Source organism: Hippocampus comes, unplaced genomic scaffold (genome assembly GCF_001891065.2).
Source record: "Hippocampus comes isolate QL1 unplaced genomic scaffold, H_comes_QL1_v1.1 scaffold56, whole genome shotgun sequence".
In the NCBI taxonomy this organism is placed as follows: Eukaryota; Metazoa; Chordata; class Actinopteri; order Syngnathiformes; family Syngnathidae; genus Hippocampus; species Hippocampus comes.
This window is the reverse complement of record NW_017842056.1, coordinates 893689-910123: the sequence shown is the minus strand read 5'-3', so window position 1 is coordinate 910123 and position 16435 is coordinate 893689. Positions and strand designations below refer to the sequence as shown.

The 16435-nt window shown below is 47.7% G+C and overlaps 2 protein-coding genes across 2 annotated transcripts in view; both read left to right on the top strand.

Moving 5' to 3' along the window:
- The first annotated feature begins 3660 nt into the window (after positions 1–3660).
- LOC109510397 (metabotropic glutamate receptor 6-like) lies at positions 3661–13800 on the top strand. The gene is made up of 15 exons (XM_019860688.1): positions 3661–4232; positions 5690–5906; positions 6142–6277; positions 6351–6505; positions 6802–6942; positions 7292–7498; positions 7652–7791; positions 7936–8058; positions 9046–9310; positions 10090–10325; positions 10834–10995; positions 11063–11212; positions 12772–12912; positions 12982–13101; positions 13190–13800. Exons 1-14 carry the CDS (start codon positions 3759–3761, stop codon positions 13069–13071), a joined length of 2637 nt encoding a protein of 878 aa, XP_019716247.1. The 5' UTR covers positions 3661–3758; the 3' UTR covers positions 13072–13101; positions 13190–13800.
- A 999-nt stretch (positions 13801–14799) lies between these two features.
- The window catches only part of amigo1 (adhesion molecule with Ig-like domain 1), a 5561-nt gene continuing 3925 nt past the window's right edge, over positions 14800–16435 (top strand). Inside the window, exon 1 of the mRNA XM_019860731.1 lies at positions 14800–15004. The gene's annotated coding sequence lies outside the window, so the exon portion shown is untranslated. The remainder of the gene's footprint in view (positions 15005–16435) is intronic.

Here is a 16435-nt window from a genome sequence, read left to right as displayed (position 1 = left end):
TTTTTTTCTCCATTTGATTCTTCATGGTTCATTTCATTCGAAAGAGTTCACCAATTTAATGCCATTAAAAAAAACAAAAAACAATGTGTGTGTATTTACCAAGAACTAATATGATATTGTCAGCAATAAATACATCATAGACTGAGATTAAAGAAAATAGTAATAATGAAATTCTAGAATGAAATGTATGAAACAAATATTTTTGGACTTTATGTAAATGCTCTGTAGGCTGCAACGAAGAACGACCGGTACTGTATCTACTTTGCCCATCCCTGGTCCGGATTCGCACTCGGGCGTCCCTAATCGACCGTCTCGAAAGCTTTTGACGCGGCAGTGTGACATCATCGCACGTCTCCCGATTGGCTGGCGTCGGCAAGTCAAATCTTTGTCTCTTTCTCTTTCTCTCCAACGGTCCAATCAGCTCACAGAATGTCCCGACACCAACACTAGATTGCTGTGTTTCTTTGTTTTTGTTTTGTTTTGTTTTTTTGGTGTGTTTTTCCTGAGGACGATTATTTATATGGACTTGTAGCTTCAGGAAATGGGCTGTGTTTCATCGGTGCTGATCAGAAGGAATACTTTCGCTCATGCTGAAAAAGATTTGACTTCACACACAAAATAAGAAAGCAAATGTGAACGCCGCGTGGGCTGAGCCAACTTGATCATGTGACTGTTGAATGTAGTATTGTTGGCTGAGTTTACATTTTCATTTGTTATTGAGAAAAGCAGAGAAAACAGAATTTTCGCCAGACTTTTTTTTCATTTGCACAAGAAGGGAAACCTTTTATTTTGCAGTCTCCTGTCACGGTTTGCTCCTCTCAAGGGACTCTTTTCATTTTTATTGAATGTTTTCAGATGCGATTCTGTTTTCTCTGCGCCTTCGGTAAATGACACCAAAGCTCTCTGCAATATAGCGCAATGCATGATGGGACTCGTCGTCGTTCTTCCAACGTCTTCTTCTCGTGTTGTACTCGCAATATATTTACACCACCAAATATTAAAAAGTTTTTATTTATTCTCAACGCTGCGGCTCCTTCTTGTGTGTTGTCAGGAGGACGCGTCCGGCCGCGGGCGGTTTAGTCGGTTGCCCTGAAGTTGCCATGGTGGAGACAAAACATTCAATTTGAAACAGAGTATATTATGAATACACAAAAAAAAAAAAAAAAAAAAAAAAAAAATCTGAAGGTGGAGATGACCAGTCAAGAATGGGGAAATGTCTTCCCTTTTGCATCAACACAGGTTAAAGAAAGGAAGCGCTGACTTTTTTTGGTCTTATTTCATCTTAGGGTTTTTTTTTTTTTTTTTTTTCATAGCTTTGTGTTGCTCCGGTCACTTGGGTGTGCCCCTTAAAGCCACACCTCAACACATATACTTCAGTGTGCGTGTGAGACTTCCGATTAAATTAAAATTAATGGATCGATTATTTCTTGGCATTTTTTTGTCAGGTTTTTTTTTTTTGACAGTGCTATTTTTCTTTGTTAAAAGCCTGTGTAACAAAAAAAAACGTTTTGTTGAATGTCATCAATTTTATTTCACGAAGCGCTTGCACAAAAATTATTTGGATCCAACTACATTTTTTTTAAGTAGACTAAACATTGAACCTAAAAATTTTGCTGGATCCCAATGATTGAATTTAGTGCAGCCACTTGCCCGAAATAAAATTGGCTGACATTTGTGAGATTTGATTCATGGCCTCACCACTAGAGGTCACTGTCAGCCAACGACCGCTTCTCCAAAAGTCCTACACACACACACACACACACACACACACACACACACACACACACACACACTCTGTGCTGATTGGAGCGTCTGTGTTACGAGGTGGATAACTTCCCCATCCGCCAGGTGAGCTTGACCAGAGCAGAACCTCCACAGTGGGGCAGCCGGGACGTGAGCCCCCAGCAACCCCCTCCCACCTCGCCCGAGAGGAGGCACTTGCTGCGTAAGTAAGCTTCTTGATTGATGACAACACATTTGAACGTGTGTGGCTATTTCTGATGATTGATATTGTGGTTAAAACAAATTATTTGGGAAGTGCTCATCGATCAGCTGACGTTGGTCCAGCGTTTCATTCCTGAGGATCAAATGTCGACAATAATCTTGATTGCGCTCTTGCAGCAGGTGGAGTGGGGGCAGGGGTTCACCTCATAATCAACTTAAAGTGCACATTTTCAATGAAATAATTCAAATTTAAAAAAAAATAAGCCTGAGGGTGAAAATTCAATGTGAGCCTGGTAACACTGCACATCTAACGTGAAGGAAATTTTTAACGGGGGGCTCTGTGAGATTGAGCCTACTGGTTCTCAATCTGATGAGCCAACCGGGCAGATTTGCCGCTTCTGAGCTGGTGTCAGAGGTGCAACGGCGGTGTACAATGGAATGGGCTGTTGTCCCCCTTGCGTTGAAAGCAGTTTTTCCCAGTTTTTGCCGTGCGCTTTCACACAGAGGCAGTGGACCTTTTCACCTTGACGTCACGCCTACTTCCGGGTGATCTGACACTACTCGCTAGGAAATTCTTGAGAGGGCGAGTGAGAAAACAGGGCACATGTCTTCTTCTGTGCAGCCACGGTTTGAAGCTGCGAAGTCCCCGTTGAAAAGGAGATGTCATTGGCTGAGGCAAATTGTTTGGTAGCGAGACTCAGCAGTGGCTGGAAGTTCGATTTTGACAGGCAAGTGGATGAAAAATGGATTTGTGGAAGTTGAGACATGGCATGTTGGCGGCAAGGAACTGAGGGGAGGAGCTTCAGGTCATGCTTTGCCACCGCATTGTGGCAATCAAATGCCTTTTGGATGCAGTTCGCAGTCTGGGAGAGTCTCCCTTTCCAAAGCGAGAGACAATTTCAACCTTTTGAGGACAGCGAGATTTGCTTCCGTTTAGCGGACGTGTTTTGGGAGCACGTGCTCAGGACCGCGCCGTGCCTCCGGAAGTACAACAACGCAGCAGTCAATTAACGGAGAGAAATCCCGCACCGTATATCTTATTCCTAAGCAAGGTCGCGGCCGCAGTTAGCGTCCCACGGTTCATTGTAGCGAAGGCCTTTCCATTATTTTCTGGGGAAAATCTGGTCGTCATCATGAAGTTGACGTTCTAAATATATGTTCGTTGGAAACAAAATCGGCAAATGGAAAATGAATGATGTGAAATCAAAAGTTTGAAATGTGAACGTTTAAGGGGTGAAAACGTTGAAACGAGGTTCGACTGTCTAAATCATGATGTGTGACATGAAGTTATCTCAAATAATGGAATGATATGCTTTGCCCTTCATGGCCTCGGTCTCTACTCTCAATGGGGTTGCCATTCTCGAGTGACGATCTCATTGACAACGAGGACCTCCCAGGGGTCCGAAAAGTCCAACTTCCACCTTCCTGCCGCGGAGAATTCACTGTTTTTAAGTCAGGCGAGCTTAGACGGTGGAAACGTAAGATGGCCGCCGGTGAGCAAGGTGGCATGAGCAGTCCAGGTTATTATATACGTCCGTGGGCTGAGCTGAAAAACTTCCCTCTTCTTTTCAATTTGGAGTCAAACAAAATGGTGTGGCACCATGTAGTGGTCAACAGTGGAATGACACCTAAAATAAACAAGAGGCAGAACAAAATCAAGACAAACTGTCCAAACCCGCAACAAAAGGAGGAGGGGGAGGGGGCATGGGCGATTTTCTTTCAAGTCTGGGATTGATTGGCTCGTGTATTGATTGGTCTCAGGCAGCACACAGCGGCAGGATGAAGAGAAATCAAGTGCGGCTCGCAGAATCAGAATGACATCATCGGTCGTCCTCCTCCTCCTGGACCTCTCGGTGCGGGCGTGGGCCTCCCACCAGCATTTTCACCCCCACTCCATCAAGATCCCGGGCGACATCACCCTGGGCGGCCTGTTCCCCATCCACGCCCGCGGACCCCACGGCCTGCCCTGCGGCGAGCTGAAGAAGGAGAAGGGCATCCACCGCATGGAGGCCATGTTGTACGCGCTGGACCGCATCAACGGTGACCCGGCGCTGCTGCCCAACGTCACGCTGGGCGCTCGCATCCTGGACACGTGCTCCCGGGACACGTACGCCCTGGAGCAGTCGCTGACTTTCGTGCAGGCGCTCATCCAGAAGGACACGTCCGACATCCGCTGCTCCGACGGACGGCCGCCCCTCATCCGGAAGCCCGAGCGCGTGGTGGCGGTGATCGGCGCCTCGGCGAGCTCCGTCTCCATCATGGTGGCCAACATCCTGCGGCTCTTTGAGGTAATCCGCCCCGCCGCCCTGATTTTTGGGGGGGGGGGTTTTGTTGTCCTCTACTTATCCCAGCTGTCGACGTGGGCTGTCCCCGATCAAATATTAGAATCGATCACCATCTAGATTATTTCTTCGATTCGTCGAATGGTCGGTCAACAACAGCAAATTATAATCCGTGATGGCTTTATGCGTCATGAAATGTGCTTTTCATGCCGGTTTAAAAAGAAAAGTCAATTTTTTGTCGACTGCAACAGGTTTTTGTTTGGATTATTGTTTTTTAGATTGCGCCATGCACATTTTACCACGTGTTGAAATTTATTGGGATAAAATTTCAGGGAAAAAAAAAAATCCACCTGTCGGTGAACCTAACCCTTAGTTCATAAATATAGGACTACTTTACATATTATCTTTTTATGGCGACCAAACCTGATGTGCATTGAGGCAAATTCAGAATCGACGTGAAAAAAATTCATCTCGAAAAGTTTACATGCATGAAAAGATCGAGTCCAAAAATGTGTTGTCCAGCCCGTTTTTTTTAATGTCACAGATTAAAGGATTATTTTTTTTCCATGAATTGATCATGATGGAATTTCTGGTTTGCTCTGTGGCAGAAATGTTGTTCATTGTTCTCCAAAGTCGGATTTTGTTTCAACACAAAAGATCATGAGTGGATGTCAAACCTTCTGAGCAGCTCAAATCAATCCATTTGGCCAATTTTAAGATGAACAATGACTTAACGATGAATCGATTATCACAGTACTTTTCAGTTAATTTGATGATCGATTAGTTAGCGACTGATTAATTCATACATGCTGGTTATCAGAATGCCTTAATTTTTAAATTTTCTTTTTCCTCCCCCGGAAAACCACAGACTACGCATGCCGGATTAATTTTGAAGCAATTAGTGTCTGCTTCACTGCTGCTTTTAATGTTCTTAACTGCATGCGTGTGCGAGGGCATGAGGGCAGGAGTGGGGGTAGGGAGGAGGTCCAACAGCAGTGCAGTAGGCGGGGCTGAGACAGAACATCCAATCAGAACCAACTTGAAAGATGGCCGTCACAGGAAATAATCCACGAGTGATGAGCAGACTAACATGAACACGCTAACGCGGTCACCATGGTAACCTTCCGCTCATCTCATTTCGCTTACGTGAAATGTTAATCTGCCAACGCACACAATGCGTCCTAATGTGATTGTTACTCCCTTGATTGAAGCGCGGCACACATTTGGGCTGTTGCACAACGACCGTAATCCCTTTGACTGCCGTTTGTCCTTGTCTTTGTCCGGACACCGTCTATCCATTCACACACGGAACGTAAACATGTCTGTCCATTCACATCCCCAATGCAACGTTTGGCTATGCGTTCACACCCAGAATGTCCACATGTGTCTTGGCATTCCCCTCCACGCACGCATCTTTCTTTCCAATCTGGATCGGTCGCTGACGCGCTCTGCCGGTCGCTCAGATCCCTCAGGTGAGCTACGCATCGACCGCTCCGGAATTGAGCGACAACAACCGCTACGACTTCTTCTCCCGGGTGGTCCCGCCGGACTCGTACCAGGCGCAGGCCATGTTGGACATCGTCAAAGCTCTGGGCTGGAACTACGTGTCCACCTTGGCCTCCGAGGGAAACTACGGCGAGAGCGGAGTGGACGCCTTCGTGCAGATCTCAAGAGAGGCCGGTCAGATGGCTATTTTCTTTGAGGCGTACCGGCCCCTTTCAAGAGTGATGCTGCTTGTCCATTCACAGACACAAATCAGATAATCATCTGTCTTTCGAATGACATAGATTTATGTAAACTGATGATTGTGTTATTACAATGTAATAGGCCCGATTCTGTCACGTTATTACTATGTAATAGCCACGATTCTTGTTATGACAATGTAATAGCCGCGGCATTGACGCATCTGTCTCAGGTGGCGTGTGTATCGCCCAGTCGGTGAAGATTCCCCGTGAGCCAACAGACGGTGAGTTTGACAAGATCGTCAATCGTTTGATGGAGACCAGCAACGCCAGGGGGATCATCATCTTTGCCAACGAGGATGACATCAAGTAAACGCTCGCTGCCAAATTGGTCCCGTCCTCTGGGCGACCAACCATAATCCGGCCCCTTCGCTTGTGACAGACAGGTCCTGGAGGCAGCCAAGCGTGCCAACCTGACTGGCCACTTCCTGTTTGTGGGCTCTGACAGCTGGGGGGCCAAGAGCTCGCCCGTCATGGAGCTGGAGGACGTTGCCGAGGGGGCCGTCACCATCCTCCCTAAACGAGCGTCCATAGACCGTAAGAACACACACACACTGCGTTTTCTTGTTTTTGCTACCGCGTGGGGACTTCAATTTGACTGCACGTTTGAAATTTTGTTCCCATGGGGCAAATCCCTCACACACCAAGTCCCCACCATGTCGCAAAAACGTGTGTGTGTGTGTCTGTGTGTGTGTGTGTGTGTGTGTGTGTGTGTGTGTGTGTGTGTGTGTGTGTGTGTGTGTGTGTGTGTCATTCGAAACTGTTGCGTGTTGTCAAGTGAGTTGAATACTGTCATGTGTGCACTCTGGCAAGAGAACGTGTGTGTGTTCCAGGCTTTGACCAGTACTTCATGTCTCGCTCACTGGAGAACAATCGCCGAAACATTTGGTTCAATGAGTTCTGGGAAGACGACTTCCGTTGTAAACTCACCCGACCCGGCGTCGAAGTGGAGCCCGACAAGAAAAAATGCACAGGTGAACTCAAATCTCATCGGAGGTGGAGTATAACATGACGGTAAACCTGATGCGAGTTGGCCCGCTGCAACGATGTGTCAGTGCTTCCAAGAATAGCTTTTTCCGGTGGAGTTGGGGTCGAAAACAAACGGCAAAAAAAACAACTTTGCCTCGGTTGCAATGAGATCATATTCTAAATTGCTCAACCCAGCATTTTTTAATGTGGACTGCTCCAAAGTTGTGCCAATGGCGAGGACGAAGAGCGTCCCAGTATAGATGTCAAGCGGCTTTCCGTCGGAAACCGATTTGCGTTAATCACGCACTGGTCGTACCAATTGCAATGTGTTTGTTTGTGTCCATCCCCCCGCAGGCCAGGAGAAAATCGGCCACGACTCTCCGTACGAGCAGGAGGGCAAAGTCCAGTTTGTGATTGACGCCGTGTACGCCGTCGCCTATGCCCTGCACAGCATGCAGCAACGGCTCTGCGGCAACCAATCTGACGGCGGCGTGTGCGGCGCCATGGACCCCGTGGAGGGACGCTCCTTGCTCAGCTACATCCGAGACGTCAACTTCAACGGTCAGCTTACCGCCCCGCACTGAAACGCGTCCGTTCGCCCGTCAACGTGAAATGCAACAGACACGTGCGCCCAACGTCCACGGGGGTCCCGCCATTCACGCCTGCGGCGCAAAATGGAGTTGAGTGTGGTCACAAGGTGTCTTGTCAAAACAGGAAGTGCAGGCACCAGTGTCTTGTTCAACGAGAACGGAGACGCTCCGGGCCGTTATGACATCTTCCAGTTCCAGATGACCAATCGCAGTCACCCCGGCTACCACGTCATTGGCCAGTGGACCAACAACCTGCGTCTCAACGTAAAGGCTCCGATCGTTCCCAAACTAGATGTGGCGTACCGTGCGCCTGTGTGAGACGTCAGTGGGTGTGTGTGTGTGTGTGTGTGTGTGTGTGTGTGTGTGTGTGTGTGTGTGTGTGTGTGTGTGTGTGTGTGTGTGTGTCAGGTGGAGGAGATGCAGTGGTCTGGGGGAGATAAGTCACTTCCAGACTCCATTTGCAGTTTACCGTGTAAACCAGGAGAGAGGAAGAAGATGGTCAAGGGGGTGCCCTGTTGTTGGCACTGTGAGGTAAATGCTCTGCCCGCATGTCGCCGGCGTCGGGCCAAATCCTCGCACCTCCAAAATTCTCACTTTCCAGGAGAGCCCCACATCATCGTGCTTGTTCAACCATCAATATTGCATCGTCAAAGAGAGCGAGCCATGTCCAATGCTTCAGATTGGTCAATCATTTGGACAAATAACACCCACACGTGTGGAGTGCGTCATCAAATACGTTTGTAAAAACCTGGAATGAACCTGCGAACTTTGTATCCGTCTGATGCGGTGAAGGCAAAGCTCTCGCTTTATCGCTCCCATCTACATTCCCACCCTCACCCATGAATGCGATCCCTGATGCGAGTGACCAAAAATGAGTTTACTCCTCGGGGCGTCCGGGCTCTCCCTTGGAGATAAGGCGAGAAAGCTCGCTCATCCGGGAGGGGCTCTTAGTCGAGCCGCTTCTCCTTCACGTCGAGAGGAGCCAGATGAAGTGGCTCGGGCATCTGATTTGGATGCCTCCTGGACGCCTCCCTAGTGAGGTGTTCCGGCCACGTGCCGCTGGCAGGAGGCCCCGGGGACGAGCCATGACACGCTGGAGAGATGATGTCACCTGGCTGGCCCGGAACCCCTCGGGATCCCCCCCCGGGAAGAGCTGGAAGAAGTGGTTGGGGAGATGGGGAAATCTGGGTTTCCCTGCTAAAGCTGTTACCCCCGCAACCCGCCCCCGAATATGCGGTCGAGAATGGATGGATGGATGAAATTAACCAAATTGTGATTTTGGAGATTTTGATCCGACACCCGTGATATTCTAAGTGTGACAGCATCGGTCTGCCCGTTTGAATGAAGCAAGGTAGCCCACATTAAAATATCCACAGAGATTGAAAAAGTAAGCCCCCTGTTTTTGAGAAAGCACAAGGTCCGTTTTCAAATGTAGCGAGTCAAAGTAAAAAGTCGGTAGACAAATCAATACTCCTGACACCTGAAAGGACTCTCTGTGCCCTGCCCAAATGTCTCCAGCTCTGCGACGGCTATCAGTACCAAGTGGACCAGTTCACCTGCGAGATGTGCCCGGCGGACATGCGGCCGGTCCCCAACAGGACCGCCTGTCGTCCGACGCCCATCATCAAACTGGAGTGGAAGTCGCCCTGGGCCCTGGTGCCCGCCTCCCTTTCCATGCTTGGTATCCTGGCTACCTGCACGGTCGTCATCACTTTCATCCGATTTAACGACACGCCCATCGTCAGAGCTTCTGGCCGGGAGCTCAGCTACGTTTTGCTGACAGGTTGGTGACACGTGAAAGACTGGCACACGCTAAAACCAGGTCCGCACTCCAGGCACACTAAGGAAGGGGTGGGCAATTCTGTCCTGGATTTTATTCGTTTACGTCTCCCTGCTCCACCACACCCGATTCGGATGATAATCTCATCAGCAAGATCTGCTGCAGCTGTATAAAGATCCGGATCAAACACTAGACTGGTGCACACTCGGGACAGGTACCCGATTTAGACCGGTTGACACTCAAGACCGATGTTCCCCCGAAGCTGCGTGGGCGCACGCGGAGAAAGTTGTGCCAACCATGCATGCGCATGACATTTCTATCCTCATATCTTCATTTCCACTGCAGTTTAATCTACAAACGGGACACCACACCGTTCCCAGCGATCGAGGGGACCCACTCGGTTGCTCTACAATAGTTTGATGCATACCTTGACACGCTTTCACTCACACTCACTGCAGACGAGAGGCTGCAGGAAACGCGCGGACCACTCCCTTCAGGAAGTCCAAACATAGGCGTAGTGTCCCGCGCCTTAAATGAGGCTCTGTCACACGTTTCAGAGGTGACTTGAAATATTTGTGTTTCATGAAATATGTTTTCCGTGGGACCAGAATACCAGTGTACACTAAAAACCGGTGCACCCGCACGACTGGTACTTACAAGACCGGTGCTGCTGAAGGAGATGAAATCAAATGAGCCGAGTCCCATTCAAACAAAAAAAAACATCTTTACTCAAGCCGATCCCAATGTATGATTTCATGATGCGACTCCGTGTCCTCCCTCAGGGATCTTTTTGATCTACTTGATCACGTTCCTGATGATCGCCGAGCCCGGCGTGGTGGTGTGCGCCTTCCGGCGCCTCTTGCTGGGCCTGGGCATGGCCATCACGTACTCGGCCATGTTGACCAAAACCAATCGCATCTATCGCATCTTCGAACAGGGCAAGCGCTCGGTGACGCCGCCCAAGTTCATCAGCCCCACCTCGCAGCTGCTCATTACCTTCGTCCTGGTCTCGGTCCAGGTGAGAGCGCCACTTCCTGTTTCTCCCCCGGCGTCACGGATACCGTCGATTCAGGCAGTGATGGGAAAACGAAGCTTCATGAAGCACTTTTTGACTCCTCTAGAAGATGTTCTTGGTTTAGTGCAATGGAAATGTGTTAAAATTTCACTGCATCTTTAAACCAAGAGTGCCATCTGGAGGAGTTAAAAACTATCACGAGTGATTCATGAAGCTTCGTTTGTTCATCACTAGGTTCAGGTATTCGGCAAAAAGTCCAATTTTGACAACTTTTGTCTGGGCTGCTCTTGTTGTCGCCATGCGTCACTTATGACCAACGGCTGGATTCGTCCCTTGATTGATTTGGTAGGATGGTCAGTCAATTTGCTGGTTGGGTGGTTGGTTACTTGATAAATGAGTTGCCAGATGGGTTTGCCATTTTTTTGTTGTTGTTTGGTTGATCAATGGAATTATCGATTGCTTGTTTCAGGGATTCAAGATTTGTCTGTGTGTGTGCGCGCGTGTGTGTTAGGTGTTGGGCGTGTTTGTGTGGTTCGCCGTGGTGCCGCCTCACACCATTGTGGACTACGAGGAGCTCCGGCCCCCCAACCCCGACTTGGCCCGAGGAATTCTCAAGTGTGACATGTCCGACCTGTCGATCATCTGCTGCCTCGGCTACAGTATCGTGCTCATGGTAAGAAGTCGAGCCCCGCCCCACGGCGCGCAAGCGACCGCCTGACCCGCCGCATTTGTGTCGCTAGGTGACGTGCACCGTGTACGCCGTCAAAAGCCGCGGGGTCCCGGAGACTTTTAACGAGGCGAAGCCCATCGGCTTCGCCATGTACACCACCTGCATCGTCTGGCTGGCCTTTGTGCCCATCTTCTTCGGGACGGCCCAATCCACCGAAAAGGTAAGGATGCGACACCAGGACCGCAACCCCGAGCTCAGGACCTCTTCACTGCAATAAAATTCTGCCGATTTTTTCTTTTATTTTTTTCTTGCATGCTGATTTTGAAAAAGTTAATATCCGCCGATTAAATCAGCCAGCCAATTAATCATTCGGGCCCGAGGGCTAACCACCAAGTCACTTGCTATTACAGTGTCGCTTGAGAATCTAGCCTAAATTTCTTCTATTTCATATTTTTGGAATCGATTATCCAATCAAATAATTGAGTCATCTGATTGAAATAATTTTTGCATGAATAAATGACGGCAAGAGAAAATCTTGACGTGAGGCGAGGTTCTTTGAGTGCAGACGTTGGAGTGCCGTTTTTCAAAAACACACTGCTTTGCCAAATCGATGAGTTCAAGCTTTTAATTCAACTGACACGTTACTTGCTCACATGGTGAGAAAAAAAGTCAAAGCAAAAGAGCTGCATGCAGTGCAGAACACAGAGACAATCACTTTCACTCTGCACGGTAACCAAAGTCAACCGACAGTGTCCCGATGTTGTGAAGTTCACTGTCGCCATCTAGTGGCCAAATGGAAGTCATGGAGAACAAAATCCGTTGTGATGTTTGGGATTCATGAAGCTTTTAGTGAGTGTTTTTTTTTTTGTTTGTTTTTAGAAGTGGTGGGGGGGGGTGGCTGTCGTTCAGTCTGAGGTCAGGAAAGCAGACTTTTAATGGTCTTTGGAGAGAAGTGTTGCAGTCATCCAAGCACACCGGCTGGGATTGGACAGATTAAAATTATAATCTGATGCAGGCTGTAATTATGGAACCAAGCAGCTTGTTTCTGTCTAGTCTAGAGCTGCTGAATATTGATATTAGTCTTGTGTTTCACATCCATTTTTCAAATATTTTATATTCGAAAAATGTCAAAGCCCACGTCAAACGAAAATGTCACAAAAAATAATGATGAAATAACCTCTATTAAGTGAGATCAAATCATTTTTATCAAATGTAATATGGGCGGCACGGTGATCAAATGGTTAGCGCGTCCGCCCCACAGTGCAGAAGGAGGTGCAGGGTTCGATTCCGGCTCCGGCCTTCCTGTGTGTCGTTTGCATGTTCTCCACGTGCCTGCGTGGCTTTTCTCCGGGTACTTTGCTTTCCTCCCATATTCCAAAAACATGCACGGGGAGTTAATGGAACACTCAAAATTGTCCCAGTGTGATTGTGAGCATCTTAGCGGTGGTTATTTGGCTACATGTGCCCTGGCGATCAGTTCAGGATGTGCCCCGCCTACTGCCCGAAGACGGCTGGGATAGGCTCCAGCACGCCCAGCGACCCTTGTGAGGAGAAGCGGATTAGAAAGATGTAACTGCAAAAATATGTGCGTGACCGTCAAAGGCGCGTGGTTCTCTGAAGTCTGAGGGTGGGCCTAATTTCCGGAGCGTGGAGTTCTCATGAGACGTGAGAATACCACCCTCAGAAGATGTTTCTTGATTTAAAAAAAAAAAAAAAGTTTGAGACTCATTGTAATCTGGATTCCATTCTAGCCCGTTAAACGCCGTGTCCTCCGTGCAGATGTTCATCCAGACGGCGACTTTGACCGTGTCCATGACTCTCAGTGCATCCGTTTCCCTCGGGATGCTCTACATTCCCAAAGTCTATGTCATCCTCTTCCAGCCCGAGCGGAACATCCAGAAGAGGAAGAGGAGCTTCAAGGTGAGGAGGAGTACGGGATGTTCTGTTGTGGTCACGTCGTCCTCACTTCTGATGCTGTTTATCCATCAGGGTGTTGTCCAGGCTGCTCAGCTGTCTCACAAATCCATCAAGCAGAATCAGAATGGAAAGAGCAAGTTCGAGCCTGACAGAACGCAGTAATTTCAAGGCACGCCGACAGTCACGTTCAAGGTTTCAAGAACACTTGCGCGTTTGTAAAAAAGGTTAGAAGGGTGTCGTCGGTGGTGGTTGTTGACAGCTTGAGCCGTTTCCTTCACAGGGCGTCGTTTGACCAATCGCTGGGCAGAATCACTCGCCGTCGTAAGGATCTCATGTGTTCGCTCAACTGCAAATGGTTCCATGTCCAATAGGTTTATTCATAAATTCATTCAAGAACGTGTCCGTGTTTCTTTTGGCATGATTTGCCCAAGTGTGTTTTGAGAGAATTAATACGTCAAGGTTTGACGTCGCGCTAACATTAAAATATTTAGTGCATCCAGAAAAATAAACTGACAACACATTCGATGGGGGATGTAGCGGTCACTGTCGCCCCCTGCGGGAAGATATGGGAATGACTCACAATCCCCCTGACTGGGGTTGGTCGGTCGCGTTTGCGAGAGGGGAGGGACGGTGTCCCCGCGGGTGTGCGCGCGTGAGCGTGTTTTTGCGTTTGTGTATGACTGGGAAAGAGTTTCTGATTTTTAGCACATGATTTTGCTTTTACGGGTCACGTCAAATGATGTGGCGGGCTGGTTCTGCCCTGGGCCTCGATTCTGACGGAAACTCCTAAATGGACATTTACTATTGAGCTCCTAAATCATGGCTTTATTCGGGTGAACCTACATTTGTGATCAGATAGATAAAGTCAGCCCAACATGAGTCTTAACAAGACACCTGCATATCTCTCTCTCTCTCTCTCTCTCTCTCTCTCTCTCTCTCTCTCTCTCTCTCTCTCTCTCTCTCTCTCACATACACACTCTGTCGTCTTTCTTTGTCGTGGTGTTGTATTGTATATGGAATACTTGTCAAAAATAAAGATGACCGCTTCAGGGATTTCATTTATCAGGGGTTCTCTTTGGAAGGTAACCCCCGTATTACTGTATCCCGTATCTGCAAGTACGTTTGAACAACTTTTCCAGTCAAAAATGTTTCCTCCACATTGGCAGTTCCACACTTGGGTACATTTGGGACCATGCGAGAACGGTTCCGATCGCATTCGCGGAAGCCCACCTCGGAGATAAACGGCGGATGAAAGGCCACGGGCGCCGGTTGCTTGGCAACAGCATCCCCATCGCAGCAGCGAGTGGAGTCGAGTGCAGCGTGAATCACTTTCCGAGACGTCGTCTGGCCAAACGCGTACGGGCGCCTCAGTGGGCGTTCACGAAGTGACCATCAGTTGCGTCTTCACTTGGACCTCTCGGTTAGTGTTTGCTCCACCATTTACGTTCAAATAATTGTTGCTTGAAGGCTTCTGACAATGCAGCGCCGGGCTTTTTGTTCGTCCGTCTATGGTCTTTTGCACAGTTTGTTAGCATTGAGCTAGCGCACAATTCTAAAGTAACGTTGAGTGGTTGTTTCATTCCACTATGTGTCATCCTCTTTGGGTGTTGTTACAATACGTTGTGTAATTCGTGTTTTTATTCAAATACAAAACATTAATACAGTGCCATACTGTCGTACTGAAGAGAAATTAGTAAAAGTTAAGGTTTTTTTTTAAGTCATTTTTACTTTTTCACGCAAGTTCCAAAGCGCAGACTGAAATGAACTTAAGGAGTTGAATCAATAGTTCTCGTTTTCCTTTTTTATATTTTGATTTTTTTTTTTACTTCCACCACAATGTGAATATTTGACCCCCGCTGCGTGTTTTGCTTCTTTCAAAAGGCTGGCCGGGAGATCGCGTGTGCGCATGCTCAGTGCATCCTCATCCTCCTCATCGTCAGTCTTGCAGCTCGGACTTCCTTTGGCGCAAACGCGTCACAAGTCAGCACCGCAGCGCCACAACAACATTGGCGAGGATATCTCGGGAGGGCTGGCGAGGGGGGGGAGCATCTGCATGCAACGCCAGCAGGCGCGGGGGGAGGCTTCAAAGATGAAGGTAAGCGTTTGCATCATGTTTGTTTTGTTTTTGTCCACCCCCCCCCCCACCCCCAAGGTTGCACTACAAATCAAATGTGTGTATGATGAGGGGAAAAGGCATGAGGGTAGAGGAGTGGGGGGGGGATTCTTCGAAGCCTAAATAATGAACGGAGGGATGTGCGAGATGAAACACGTGACGCGATGCGCTGTCAATGGAAGGACAAGATGAATGGACGACGTGTTTTTTTGACTCCAGTGCAGTCGGAAGAGCTCCATGTCAACGTTGCCTGTCAACGTGTCGATTTCTTTATTTGTTCTTCTTTTTTTTTTCTTATTCAATCCGAAATCTGATTTCTTTCACTCGTTTTTATAATTGAGATTTTATTTAAACTATATTTTTGATCGCTTGGATTTAGGGTCCTTTCGGAATTGTATGAGAGTCAGGGATGTGTCCAAGGACCGGCAACCCGAGGCCAAGGCCAAGGCCAAGGACTTGCCTCCGAGGCCAAGGCCAAGGCCAAGGACTTGGAAAATTTTCCGAGGCAAGGCCAAGGCCAAGGACTTGAAAAATTTTCCGAGGCCAAGGCCAAGGACCAAGGACTTGCCTCCAAGGCCAAGGCCAAGGACCAAGGACTGATTTTGAAATTGAGGCCTAGCCGAGGACATGTATAAAACAATGCTATCATACCACTTGGCAGGTGTTCATGATTTGCAACACCCCTCCATCATAACCCTTTGCACTCCCTAACGCTTGAATGAAGTGATTTTATTCAAAGAGTAGAACAGTCAGGGTACGTGTTATTTATACTGAGAAAAAGAAATAAAATCATATGATATACATTTATGAATTAATGTTTTAGTGCAGTAGTTTCTTAATATGAAGTAAATCAACACTCAACAGGCATGACATGGCACGGAACACAAGTTGAGAAATGACTTTGCATAGAAGTCAATCACTGACTGCAGAAAAAGCGGTAATCTCTCAGTGATCATTTTACAGTTTACCTGCAGCGAGTCCAAGGGACTCACTGATCAGAAAAGTATGAGTCCCATTATGCATTGAGAGAGTCCCAAATTTCAAATTCCGAAATGGTCTACTTATTCAATTGCATATGATAACACAAACAACATATACATACAATTATAAACAAATGCTGCAAAAATTTAAATAATGCAGGAGCAGGCCTGAGGATTTCAGAAATTCATGGTAACCGTTTTTCGGTTCCGTCGGATTACCCAATGGGAAACCACAATAACTGATGTTGGGTTCCGTAAACGTTCATCATGGGAACCCATTTTTCTATTTTGACTGATATTGATAATCAAGAATTCTGAAACTCAAAAGTATAATGTTTCAAGGGTAAATGTTTGAAAACTATGCATTAAGAATGAACATTACATCAGCAGCTGTGTACTCCAGGTTTATTCCAAAAAATAAATGGATCAAAAA